Here is a 13,563-nt window from a genome sequence, read left to right as displayed (position 1 = left end):
AAGTAGACTGGGGACAAATCAGGGAAGGCCTAAAAGAGACTGGGGAAGTGGGCTTCCTAGGACTGCATAGTAGATAAGAACAAGGACAGAGCAGCCGATGCTATGTGTTGCTTTATGTTTTACAAAGCGCTTCCCGCCCGTTCCTCTGCTCTGTCCTCACAACGGGTAGCACGTAGGCAAAAGAGGGGATTTTAGGATCTGAAGCCCAGGGTTGGCTCCACTCACGTCTCGTCTTACTCATTTGACCACAGGGCCCAATTCTCAGCTCTTTAGGAAGGATTACGCGCCCGTGAAAATGCTGATTTAACTTCCGGACCTTCAGTCCTTTCTGTGTAAAATACTGGTAATTCCTGTCTTGCCTAATTCTGGGGGCTGTGGTCCAGCTTTGTAAACCAAGACCAAAAGGCAAGAATCTTACGAACAAGGCCGGGGAAGTTGATGTTTCTTAGCTGGGAGGCTGAGAGCCTCACGGACGGGACTTTGGCTGCTTTAACAGCTTCACTTAACCTATTCGAGACGGGAAGGGGCAGGAACAGAAACCTGACAAGCTCAGACCCAACGAGAGAAGAAACGCGGCGCCGGCTCAGTGACGTCACTCAAGCCGGCCGCTTAATGGACCAGAACGTTTCGTGCTCCGCCTCCGCCGCCCCAAGATCACCAATCAAAGGGCGAGTCGCTCCGTGACGCTATCTCTTTGCGACGCGGCCGGTAGGAGGTGGCGTTTCCTAGTGACCGAGTCCGGGCGCTGAAGCTATGGGCAGTAGGGAGGTGCTGGGTCAGGCGGCCCGCCTGGCCTCCTCCGGTCTGCTCCTGCAGGTACTGTCTGCCCGGCCGGCCCGAGCTCGACCCGCAGCCGGGATGCGCGGGGAGGCGGCCCTGGAGCCCTTGTGAGCACGCCCCGGGGTACACTCAGTCCCGGTGTGGACCCCACTAACAGAGGGGTTGGACACGAGGCGGTGGCGGCGGCGAAGGGGCGCCTGGGCCTGGAGCGCGGAGCGCTGCCTGGGAGACTGCAAACAAGTCACTCTTGTTCTGAGCGTTGTATCTCCCATATGGTAGTAGGAGACGGGTCAGGTGGCAGGTGGTCTAGAATATGATGCTTTTAAGGGAAGGGGTTCACTTTCTCCATGCCCCATCGCTGACCCTCAGACCCCTTTTCAGACGCTCTGACTCCCACCGAGTTGAGAGAGACAGTATGGCATAACTAAGAAAAAGATACCTGGTGTAGGAATCCTCGTTCTGCCTTGTGCTAGCTGCATGACCCAGGACAAAGGACTTATGCTAAGACTCAACTCCTCATGGGGAAACTGGGGTCATACTAGTACCTAGCTCATAAATTTGCTGTGAGGCTTGACTGGAGTCATAAAGATAATTGTACTTAGTGCTGAACCTGACTCTTAGTATGCACTTAGTAAATATTGGCTGCATTTTCCCTCTGGCTATGTGACCTTGGATAAGTCACTTCCCCTTTTTGGCCCTAATTTTCATCATCTCTCAGATAAGGTACATGCCAGTTGGTCCAAATGGTCTCTAAAGATTCTTTTAACCTAGGAGCTGGTCATTCTAAGTCAAGGGGCTCAGTTTTTCTGTGTTGCACTCTTGAGCCGTTTAGCCCTTACTCAGAAGAATCCTGAATCTGCCCTCCCCTTTATTTTAGAGGCAGCATTTCACTTGGATAATAGGAGAGAGAACCCAGCACACTTGAGCTCAAGTGTAATCCTTGTTACTTGGCAGATCCCTGCCCTTGTGAAAAATTGCTTTACTTTGAGCATCAGTTTTCCTCATCTTAAATGAGAACAGTAATGCAGCCTCATGGGGTCATTAGCAAGATTAGATGGCATGACTGTTAAGTGCCTGGCTCATTATGAGTACTTAGTAAATGTTAGGTATTTTTATGATGGTAATAAGGATTTTTAAAATGGTCCTTATAGGGATGAAATGAAAAAATCACATAAAGCATGTAGAAGGGTTCCTTGCACAAGATAAGTGCTTAATAAACATTCACCTAACCTTAAAGTAGGTGAATCCTGAATTTACCAAGTCTTTTTTCTTCTATTCCACAACATAAATAACGGAGTTCGGTGTTTTAGCCATAATGCTGATCGTTCAATCTTTGATGATACCTTACCACCCGGACTGGCTTCATAAACAAACAAACAAACAAGCAAACAAACCACATCTTAGCAGAAAATACAATGGACTAGGAGTCAGGTGCCTACCTGTAAAGTGAAGCTGGGTCATATGATTGTTGTGTGATATTGAGCAAATCACTTTGCTCTTAGTCTTAACTTGCTTCCTGTGCATTTACCCAGTTGCTTTGAAGGGGCCCTTACATTTGGTACCCATTTGCCCCGTCAAAGCAACTGAGTACCAAATGTAAGAGCTTTTTTTAAGTTGTAAAGTCCTTGAGGGAGGTGGGTGGGGGACAGGCTAGATGGGTGATAGGTATTAAAGAGAGCACTTGTGATGAGCACTGGGTTTCGTGTGATCAGGATAAATCACTGAATTCTACTCCAGAAACCAATAATTCACTGTATATTAACAAATTAAAATATACATGTATGATGCATGTAATGAATTCCTTTTAATGTGGAAAAATCAACTGTAAAGTCCTTTACAAAGTTAAATGAAGATTGTGTTGCTAATAAGGGCCACTATGTGGAGCAGATACCGTGTAGCATGAACAACTTCAGAGCTTCATTAACTCAACTCTTCAACTAGGAGATAGGGATATAGTCCAAGACATTTTCTTAGACAATGATAACTTTGACTCTTGTTAGCATAAATAGGTGTATGTCATTTTAAGAATACAGCCATAATCTAGGCTTCCTGAGTGTTTTAATCTGTGTATGTTTAATCTCGTATGCGTCCTCAAATTACGATGCAAATATTTGAGGTAGGTTTGCAATTACATTGTATTCTGCAAGAATTTGAGAGCTTATTCTCTGTCTTAATTCTGAGCTGATCGTAGTGAAAGTATGAAGGTCTTTCATTTGTATGTGTTTTTCAAAAATGCTTTCACCTTCACAATCTTATTTGATCCTTGTTCTCAACCCTATAAGATAGGTAGAGGAGTTAGGAGATGATGGGTTTAACAGCTAAGTGGTGATTTGAGTCTCTGAGCTGAGCGCTTTTTCCATTCAGGGCTCCATGAATTGGCTTCAAACGTCTAAAATTGAGTAAAGAATTTGGTATATATATATATATATATATATATATATATATATATATATCTGCATGTTTCTTAGGAGAGCTACAGAGCTTTCATCAGGCGTTTCCCAAAAGGCCACCTTTGACTCCATAAAGGTTAAGACTGTGGTAGCTTGGCTTTGGAGACCTTGTTGCTCTATGACACTTCAGTGTTAGAGACACTAACAGTGTTAAACTGTACTCTCCGTTTTTGGTCATATCTTTCCCCAGAGATTTTCAAACCGTCATGGCCTGTTGGCATACTTTGATTGAAATCTTTCAAGGTTTAGCTGTTCAGCAGCGCTTAGGTGGCTCAGTCAGGTGAGCATCCAACTCTTGATTTCAGTTGAGGTCATGATCTCACAGTCATGAGATCGAGCCCCATGTCAGGCTTCACACTGGGTGTGGAGCCTGCTGAGGATTTTAAGATTCTCTCTGTTCCTCTCCCTCTGCCTCCTCCTCTTCCCTCCGCCCCGCAAAAGGGCACGTGCTCTCTCTGAAAAAAAAAAAAAAAAAAACAAACAACCAGGGATGCCTAGGTGGCTCAGTCCGTTAAGCGTCTGCATTCAGCTTGGGTCATGGTTCCAGGATCCTGGCATCAAGTCCAGCATCAGGCTCCCTGCTCAGTGGGGAGCCTGCTTCTCTTCCCTCTGCTGCTCCCCCTGCTTGTGTGCTCGCTAGCTTTCTCTCTCTCTCTCTCTCTCTCTGTCAAGTAAAATAAACACAGTCTTTGTTAAAGAACCCAAATAACCAAACAAATTGCAGCTGTTCACAGGTAACTCTGGGTGATTTGTCATTTGCTGGGGAGCGCACTTGAGTTCCACCTGCTGTGCTGCTGGATGCAGAGGGGGCTGAGGTTTGCAGCTGGTCAACATCCCCGTTTAGCATCCCCATCTGGCACCTTGTTCTCTGTCTCCTGCAAGAATTCTTTGCTCAGATAGTTTTCTTGAATTGACAGGTTTGAAATCTTGGTATATATCCTCTTCAATGGCGATAGCTGGACTCTTTCTCCCTTTCCCCATTTTATCTTATTATTTATGGTTATCACTTAAAAGTTACCTCATTGTGTGTCGGTGGTAACTTAAAAATTTTTTTAAAGGATTTTATTTTTGGGGCGCCTGGGTGGCTCAGTGGGTTAAGCCCCTGCCTTTGGCTCAGGTCATGATCTCAGGGTACTGGGATCGAGCCCCGCATCGGACTCTCTGCTCAACAGGGAGCCTGCTTCCCGCTGTGTCTCTGCCTGTCTCTCTGCCTGCCTCTCTGCCTACTTGTGATCTCTGTCTGTCAAATCAATCAATCAATCAATCTTAAAAAAAAATAAAGGATTTTATTTTTAAGTAATTTCTATACCCAGCTTGGGACTCAAACTCATAACCCCAAGATCAAGAGTCACATGCTCTACTGACTGAGCCAACCAGGCACCCCTGTACTCAAAAAAAAAAAAAAAAAAAAAAAATTCAACTCCTCTCAGGAAAGTGGCAAATATTTTTCTTTTCTAATTGAGAAAACAAGTTAAAAGAGACTAAAAGTCATTATCAGAATCCCCAGATATTAGTAGGCAGAGAAGAAAGAGAAATTAGGCCCTGTGATTCCTGGAGATTCCGCCGTACCCTGCAGGCTCCCACTTGCTAAGCTTGTGCTATTTCTAAACAGGCTGGGGGCGGGGGGGCAATGTGAAGCACTAACTAGAATTCTCTGTCTCCTGGAGCACCTAACTTTGAACCCGAAGAAATTCACTGAATATGTCAGGGCCTCCCTCTTATCAATAAATTAGGGAGCCTTCCATGTGCCTTTGTGGGTTCTTGACCATCGCACAGGTGTGCTGAAGGGCCCCAAGGAATGACATTTCAGCAGAAATGCAGACAGGTGGCGCATTTCTGAGGGTCTCTGCGAAGGTGCTTTCAGTACGTTATTAGGGAGAACAGCCACATTGTTTTCATTTCACAAGTAAATATTCCCAACATAATTTATTCTTGTGTATTTTCCCTCTTTTTCTGTAGGTGTTGTTTCGCGTGATCACCTTTGTCTTGAATGCGTTTGTTCTTCGCTTCCTGTCAAAGGAAATCGTTGGCATAGTGAACGTGAGGTAAGAAGGGATGAGCCCTGGCACTGCCTACAACCCACACCCCGAGTCAGGGCACCTTTGTGTCACCCTTGGATTTTAGAAGCACGGCCCTTTCCCAGAAGCGGAGTGTTCTAGCAGTGGACTGAGGGAGAGCGTGCTGGGGTGGGGGAATGAGCAGGCGATGTTGCTTCTAATGGCCCCATGGAGTGTTTTCCATTAGCGGCCTCCAAATGCACATTTCTCTGCCAGCTGTTCCGGATTGCCTGCTCTGGGAACCCAGGAGAGGCGTGGGAGTAATTCCTTGCAAACCCTGTCTCAGGTATAATCCTGTGTTCTTGTCCTGCTGACAGCGAGGGAAGCAGGAATTCTGCAGTGCTTGAGGATGTGCTTCATAACTGCAGGCCTGCAGCAGGCTGCCTTCCCTCCTCAGTGACTTTTATAATTGGAGAGTGGAAGTTAGGGTGAGAGCTTGAGTCCCTGTCATGAGTCCCTCGGCGGCGGCTCTTAGAGAGCTGCCTTGCTTTGTCTTTAAGACTCCTTTTTTCTTTTTTTTTTTTTTACTCCTCTCCTTTCCGTTCAAGGGCACCCACACATATTCTGAATTCACAAATGACACGAAAGTATATGGAGTAATGTGAGTGCTCAGAATAGCTCAGCCTCTCAGGTGTAGCTTCGTGTCCTGATAAATAAGACAGTATGTTCCAGACAGCATTTCACACTGAATACCCACCAAACAAGCTCTGGGCTCTGTTCTCTGAGCTGCAGAAGGTTCTCAAACTTCGATGGGCAAAGGAATCATGTGGTTTACAGTAGGTGGGACTGAAGAGGGGCCCAGGAATCAGTATTTTGACAAGCTCCTCAGATAATTTTTTTAAAAAATATTTTATTTATTTGACAGAGAGATCACAAGTAGGCAGAGAGGCAGGCAGAGAGAGTGGGGGAAGCAGGCTCCCCGCTGAGCAGAGAGCCTGACGTGGGGCTCGATCCCAGGACCCTGAGATCATGACCCGAGCCGAAGGCAGAGGCCTAACCCACTGAGCCACCCAGGCACCCCTACTCAGATAATTTTAAAGGAAGGACCATACTTCAAGAAATACTGTGAAAAGCAGGAAGAGGGGCGCCTGGCTGGTTCAGTGGGTGGAGTATGTGACCCTTGATCTTGAGGTTGTAAGTTCGAGCCCTATGTTGGGTGTAGAGATGACTTAAAATCTTTTTTAAAAAATGTAAAAAAACATGGGCACCTGGGTGACTCAGTCAGTTAAGGGTCTGCCTGTAGCTCAGGTCATGATCCTGGGATCCTGGCATGGAGCCTTGCCTGGAGCTCCCTGCTCAGTGGAAAGTCTGCTTCTCCCTCTGCCCCTCCCCCCACTCATCTCTCTTCCTCTCAAACAAATAAGTAAAATCTTTCAAAAATCTTTTTTAAAAAAAGCAGGAAGGAAGGGGACCAAATCTCCTCTTAGGTGCTCAGATTTGAAAACAGTTTGGGTCTCTCGCCATCTGGTCTCCTCCAGATTGGCAAGCCTCTGCTTTGACGGCCATGGTCTAGCCCGCCCCCTACTTACCATATGGTCCAGTCTCCTCATTGGCAGTGGTGGACGGAAGCCTTGGGTGGCCACATGATCCTTGAACAACCTCAGAGAGACCTTAGCAATGGGCTGTTCCCACTCTAGCTTCATCAGCCACAGCCTGTTGATGAGGGAAAACCTCAGCTACCACTCACCCAGGTGCAGGAGGGTCCATCTAGGTACTGCCCACCCAGCAAGTATGCAGACAAGCCTTGCTGACCTGGGTTGCGGTGACATGTGTAACAAGTCTGTTGGCTGTCCTGAGAAAGCTTTTGGCCAGAGCTTCCGCTCAGTAGAGCCTCTGCTTCTCATAAGAACTGATGGGTCACCGGTCTCAGCGTGACCAAGAGATCCGCTTGCTGTGTGTGGTCATACCTTGTCCTTTTCTCTTTAATGTCAGAGCCACACCTCTGCTATTTGCTCTGAAGTGGTATGTTTTGGGGGCCACTGCGGCAGTGTCTATTCTGGCATAATGCTCTGTAGGCACACTCTCAGGTGTCCCTTGTTCCGTTCCTAACTCTGCTGTTCAAGTGGATCAGATTAGTATGGGGCCCGCAGGAACTCACTGCCCTTCACATCAGCACCAGTGACTTATGCCCAAGACTTTTCCTTCCTGTTGCTGGCAAAATCTCAGAAATTCTCTATGTGAAAAAAAAGAGTCATTACTGATTTCTGCTTTTCCTTTACAGGCTAACACTGCTTTACTCGACCACCATCTTCCTGGCCAGAGAGGCCTTCCGTAGAGCATGTCTGAGCGGGGGCCCCCAGCGAGACTGGAGCCAAACCTTTAACCTCTTGTGGTTAACGTGAGTTGTGGTTTGGCAGGAGACAGTGTGAAAGCAAGTGTCTTAAAGGTTAAACAGCAACATCTGCCCAAAGCTGAATTGTCTCCAGCTTTGGTTCAGTGGGGGGTTTCTGGGGCCTGGGCATGGGGCAAGAAGGAGAGAGTGTCCAATTGGAAAGAGTTTGTTGGCTGTTTTCTCTGTGGGTGGCCAAGAGCTCCGGGTGGGGGTTTCGGGGCCAGGTTTCTAGCCCTGTTTCTACCCTCTTGGGAGGTTGTTTCTGCCATTCCTGATGCCCATTTTGGGCCCCACTGGGATTGTGCTATCTTCTTCATTAGTAATCTTTCCCTCTGTAGTCTTTTCCGAGCTTTTAACAACCACTTAGTATTTTTTTAAAGCCTTTTAGAGCTTTCATTATATCTTTCTTCAATTTTGTTAGGTTGATTTCAGTTCTGAGCCTTTTAGAATATTCCTGAAGGTCAGATACATCAGCTAAAACTTGTAATGGCTTTTCTGCAGTTAGATCCCTACAGAGAGGGCTGGTGCTGGCTTACATGACTCCTTCTAGCCCCATGGAAATGACTATCGTGAGGCTGGTAGGTACTCATTTTATTCGAGGTCTGACAGTTAACTACTCAGTCATATTGAAGTGCTCTGTAGTGTATGTGCGAAGGGACGCTGAACACTGGAGTGTTGCTTATTTGGGTGCAAGAACCAACTGGATACTGTCTTTTAGTCATTCATGGTGCCAACAACAGGCATGTACCTTCCAGGAATTTTGCTTATCTCCTCAGCGTAATACACTTGATAGGAGTGTGGGTTTTGGCGTTAGATGGGCATCGGGTTCTGCTTCTGCCCTTGACTAACTGTCCATGACCTTGGCCAGATTAGCCAGTGCTTGTCATAAACCTTAGTTCCCTCATCACTTAAATGGGGATAATGACAGGATCACTGGGAGGTGTCAGAGACGTAAAGGGAGTGGATTGAGTACCTGGCGTGTAGGAAGTGCCTTAATAAGTGGTAGCTATTTTTATGATTTTATTTCCTTTCTGTTCGGTGCGACTATTTTAATGTATATTTATTTTTATACTTAGCATATTAAAAAAAACTCATTTTTTTCCCTTTTCTAGCGTCCCCCTGGGGGTGTTTTGGTCCTCGTTCCTGGGCTGGGTGTGGTTACGGTTGCTTGAAGTGCCGGATCCTAATGTCGTCTCCCACTATGGAACTGGAGTGGTGGTGTTTGGCCTTTCGGCTGTGGTAGAGCTTCTGGGAGAGCCCTTCTGGGTCTTGGCACAAGCACAGATGTTTGTCAAACTCAAGGTCAGTGTGCTTTCTGCTTTGATGGGAAGTGTGAAAAATAAAAGGAAGAGTGGTTTCTTAAAAATGTTTTCTAGGAAAGGATGATTTTTTTTCAGATTTGCATCTAAAAATGAATTTGGAAAATCGGTTTAGTTCATTTCCTTGAAATTTGGCAGACAGGCTGGGCTTAAGTTTACCTCTGCTATACTATTAATGCAAAATAGGTTTGCTAATAGGGAAGTTATTAATTTAGGTAAGAATTTAAGAGGACTGTAAAGGTTTTTCAGATTTTTCTAGTGATTCTGTTCGTAATTGCATACTAACAGTAACTTTTCATCTTTCAAAATAGGTCATTTGATATGTACAAGAGAATATATAGCATGTGTGTGAATCTTAAAGCATGACAGTATACTGAAGACCCATGAACAAACCGCCCAGCCCACTAGAGCATTATGGGTGCTGTGTCTAACCCTGTGCCCCGTCCTCACTGCCAGGGTGACCACTGTCCCAGGCTCCTATTCGTCATTCCTGTGCATCTTTAGCTTTCATTAATGTGAGGTGCCCCCTTTACCCCGTTCCCGCAGGTGATTGCTGAGAGCCTGTCCATCATCCTCAAGAGTGTCCTGACAGCTTTTCTCGTGCTGTGGTTGCCTCACTGGGGGCTATACATTTTCTCTTTGGCCCAGGTAAGAGTTATAGCTTTTCACTTTTGTATAATCTATGTTTCTCCATTTAGTTTTTTCTTCTTGTTCCCATTACTGTGTGATTTGCATTTGCAGTACTCATGCATGTGAGGCAGGCTGGGAGCTCTAAAAAGACCGCCTTGACAGTGCTTTTCCTTTGACTGTCCCTCCTGCTCCACATGCCGTTGCTCCTGGCGTCCCCAGGGGCCTGGTGAGGTCCCTGCACTAGACCTCGCTGTCAAACATAGCGACTCCTTCAGATGTTCTGTGGGCAAGCCCGTTCCAAACTCACCTTTGATTGTCTTATGGAGGAGGGGAGAAAGCAGCGAGGGGGTGGGGTGGGAGTCAAATTGCATGTGTGTGATTTTTCCCTGGATTTCAATCAGGTGTGTTCAGAATAGGAGGAAATTCTGCCAAGCCTGTTTGGAGCTTGGACTGTAATCTCACACAATGCAGAGCACAGGAGCCAAGTCCTGGCAGGCACACTCTCACTTTCGGCAGGCCTGGCCTCGTTGCCATCCCATGTTCTAGTTCTAGTTCATATCCCTAGCTCTACGGAAAGTACAACTGGAGTACGGTGTTCATTTTAAAAATGAAACCTATGATCACGTAGTTATTGGAACAGCTTATAGTACAAAGCAGTTTGTAATTTTTCTTGATGTATAGGAAGATAAGTTAAAATTTTTAGTAGCGACTTATGTGAAAGTCTTTCCCGTATCTTAGCAAAAACTACAAATATTGTTGTGAGACACAGAAAAAGTAGATTTCAAATCAGTGGTATAAGAATGAGAATTGCCTCCTAAAAGCAGTTTGCAAATAGTTGCATATCTTAGAGGAGTTATTTGTGATAATTTTTGCCATGTTTTATTCGATCGGGGACCACAGTTCTCCACATTCATCATGTTTTTGATATACTCTCCCTAATAGGACAGGAGGCCATGAAGATGCCCAGTTATTGGTTGACTCCTCTTGGGAAAGACACTTGTGTTAGGACTTTCTGATGCTCCCACCCAGGATATATCCTAGGTCAGCAAGGCCCATTCCGAGTTTACTTGCTTTCTTATTATAAGACTTGGGAGAGCTCTTCTCTGGCATGTTCTCTGTCAGTGTCTGTGTGAGAGGTCTAAGAGCCAACAGCACCTCATATCAGCAGGCGATCCCCACCACGGCTCTGGGATTCCCCTTTGTCCAACCCACTTCCAGGTTCTTCCTTAAACAGCCCCTTACCCCGTGGCATCATATGTCGAATAAAAGGGTCACTCTAGAATATATAAAGAATTCTTACAACTCTCCAACAAAAAGGCACACTACCCAAAAAGTAGGTAAAGGACCTCAATAAACATCTCTCCAAAGAAGATACCCAAATAGCCAATAACCACATGAAGAGATGCTCCATATCATTAGTCATTAGCAAACGTAAATCAAAACCACAGTGAGATACAGTGAGATACTACTTTGCACCCATTAGGGTGGCTGTTACCAAAAAATAAGAAAATAACAAGTGTTGATATGGATATGCAGAAATTGGAGCCCTCACATGTCTCTGGCGGGGATGTAACATGGTGCAGCCATTGTGGAAAACGGTTTGTCAGTTCCTCAAAAAGTTAAATGTAGAACTGACGTATTATGCCCAGAAATTCTGCCCCTAGGTATATCCCCAAAAGATTGAAAACGTGTTCAAACAACTCATACGCAGATACTCACAGCAACACTATTCACCACAGCCAAAAAGTGGAAACAGGCCCGATGTCCATCATCTGATGAATGGATGAACAAAACGTGGCATACGTGCACAGTGGATTAGTCCTCAGCCATAAAAATGATAACGTGCCACGGCACCATGAACTCGGAAACCATTGTACTAAGTGGATGAAGCCAGGCACCAGGCCACCCATTGCATGCTTCCATTAATATGCAGTGTCCAGATAGGCGAGTCTCTAGAGACAAAGCAGATTTTCATTGCCGGGGTGTGGAGGAGCGGAGCATGATGGCTTAATAGGCACAGAATTTCCTTTTGGAGTGATGGAAATGTTCTAGAATAAAGTGGTGGTTGTACAACACTGTGAATGTACTAAAAGTCACTGAATTGTATGTTTTAAAATGGTTATAACACTCAGTGTTATCCTATGTAAATTTTTCCTCAGTCAAAACAGGGGAAGGATCACGTAGTTAGGATGCCCTCCCTGGAGACTACCCATAGACTGTCACTCTTTCCCCGGGTGCTGGTCTGCGGGAAGGTGCAGGGAGGTGGAGGAGGGAGTCCTCTTGTTTTTTTTTTTTTCATTTGTTTGTTTTGTTTTTAATTTTTAAATATTTTTTATTTATTTGACAGACAGAGATCACAAGTAGGCAGAGAGGCAGACAGAGAGAGAGGGGGAAGCAGGTTCCCTTCTGAGCAGAGAGCCCGATGTGGGGCTCGATCCCAGGACCCCGAGACCATGACCTGAGCCAAAGGCAGAGGCTTAACCCACTGAGCCACCCAGGCGCCCCAGGGAGTCCTCTTGTCACAGGGGCTGTTGCTTCTGGTGGCATGGCTCACGACAGAGCAGAGCTGCCATGTCTTCTTACAAGGCATGAAAGGACGTTGGACTCTGCCTTTGCCACAGGAGCAGGCTTAGCATTTCCAGATTGAAAGCAGGACCTGGAGGGCCCGTTCCCTCCCAAGCTAGTATGCATTGCATTCCTGGTGTGGAGAGAAGGCAGAAGGGAGCCTGTGAAAGGGGCTGTTTGGATACTCCTCCCAACCTGCAAACAAAACCCCAGGCTTCGGCTCTTGGCCCCAAGCCACCCTTTTGTCCTGGCTCTGTGGAGGGAAGGGTGGGCCCGCTAATCACCCCCCAACCCCGAGTCCCTCCCCCATCCTGGAGTGGCTCTTACCCTGCCCATGCACCCGGCTGAGAGGAGGGAGCTAAGAGCTCAATTCTGCTTTGTAGTCCTCGTCACAGCTTATGGGTTTCTGGGAAAGCCCCCGTCATCTAGGACAGGGGTCTCTGCATATTAGCACAGGACATGTGGGTCCTCGTGGGGTGCTGTCAAGGCGGGAGGGTTGTTCCTTTGAGAACACGTCTGTCATTGCAGTGGTGGTGGCACTAGGGGATGTCTGTCAGGGAAATGATGTTCTGCCTGCCCAGAACTGTTCTCCCAGTCAGCTGCCGTGTTTGGAGCCCTTTCCCCAGAGATGCCGCAGTGGAGCTGGCTCTTCCCCGGAGCGGGAGGCACTGCTGACTGGAAGGGGCAGTTAATGAAGACAGTTCTCCTTGTTGTTTGGCCTTAGAGGTCAGATTTCCAGGCATATCTTAATTCTGCCTGTATTAAAAGCATGCCACTTAAATCCACTATTTTCTTTTTTCAGCTGGTATATACTGCGGTTCTAGTGCTCTGCTATGTTATTTATTTCACAAAGTTATTGGGCTCTGCAGAATCAAGCAAGCAACAGACTCTTCCCATCTCCAGAATGACAGATCTGTTACCCAGTATTACAAGAAGTAGAGTAAGTAATACACTCTATCTCTTAGCATTTTAATCACAGATGCTGATTATCCTGGAAAGGAGGAAACTATTACTTTCTCATTGATTGCTGTCATAGTAAGGATGATTTCTTAGCTCACATTTATTGAGTGCTTGTTGTGTGCTGGGGCAGGGTTTCTCAGCCTGGGCACTCCTGACATTTGGGACTGGATAATTCCTTACTGTGGGGGCTGGCCTGTGCATTATAGGATGTTTAGCAGCACCCTTGATCTTCACTCACTAAATGCCAGTAGCTACCACCTCTCAGCTGTAATAACTGAAAATGTCTCCGTGGGGGACACATATCCCATGGGGGACAGCACTGCCCCCCCCTTTAGAACCATTGTGTAGCCACAGTACTGAATGCTTTACCTGCCTTATGTTTTAAGTTTATACCGACTCTGCGAGGCTGACCTTATTAGTTCTATTTTAGGGTTGAGTAACTGAGGTTTAGAGACTAACCCTCTGGCCAA

The 13,563-nt window shown here is 46.3% G+C and overlaps 1 protein-coding gene across 3 annotated transcripts in view; it reads left to right on the top strand.

The window, feature by feature from the left end:
- The first annotated feature begins 717 nt into the window (after positions 1–717).
- The window catches only part of RFT1 (RFT1 homolog), a 35,660-nt gene continuing 22,814 nt past the window's right edge, over positions 718–13,563 (top strand). For 2 of the 3 annotated variants that reach the window (XM_045991738.1, XM_045991739.1), the window contains exons 1-6: positions 724–816; positions 5,190–5,275; positions 7,509–7,625; positions 8,732–8,921; positions 9,485–9,586; positions 12,936–13,073. In XM_045991738.1, the coding sequence (XP_045847694.1) occupies positions 754–816; positions 5,190–5,275; positions 7,509–7,625; positions 8,732–8,921; positions 9,485–9,586; positions 12,936–13,073 (696 nt within the window). In that variant the 5' untranslated portion in view covers positions 724–753. Of the gene's footprint in view, positions 817–5,189; positions 5,276–7,508; positions 7,626–8,731; positions 8,922–9,484; positions 9,587–12,935; positions 13,074–13,563 lie in introns of all 3 variants that reach the window. The other variant, XM_045991737.1, reaches the window with a different exon arrangement.

The sequence above is a fragment of the Meles meles genome, chromosome 20 (genome assembly GCF_922984935.1).
Source record: "Meles meles chromosome 20, mMelMel3.1 paternal haplotype, whole genome shotgun sequence".
Classification (NCBI taxonomy): domain Eukaryota; kingdom Metazoa; phylum Chordata; class Mammalia; order Carnivora; family Mustelidae; genus Meles; species Meles meles.
Note: the sequence above shows the minus strand (reverse complement) of the source record. Positions and strands in the feature narration are given on the sequence as shown.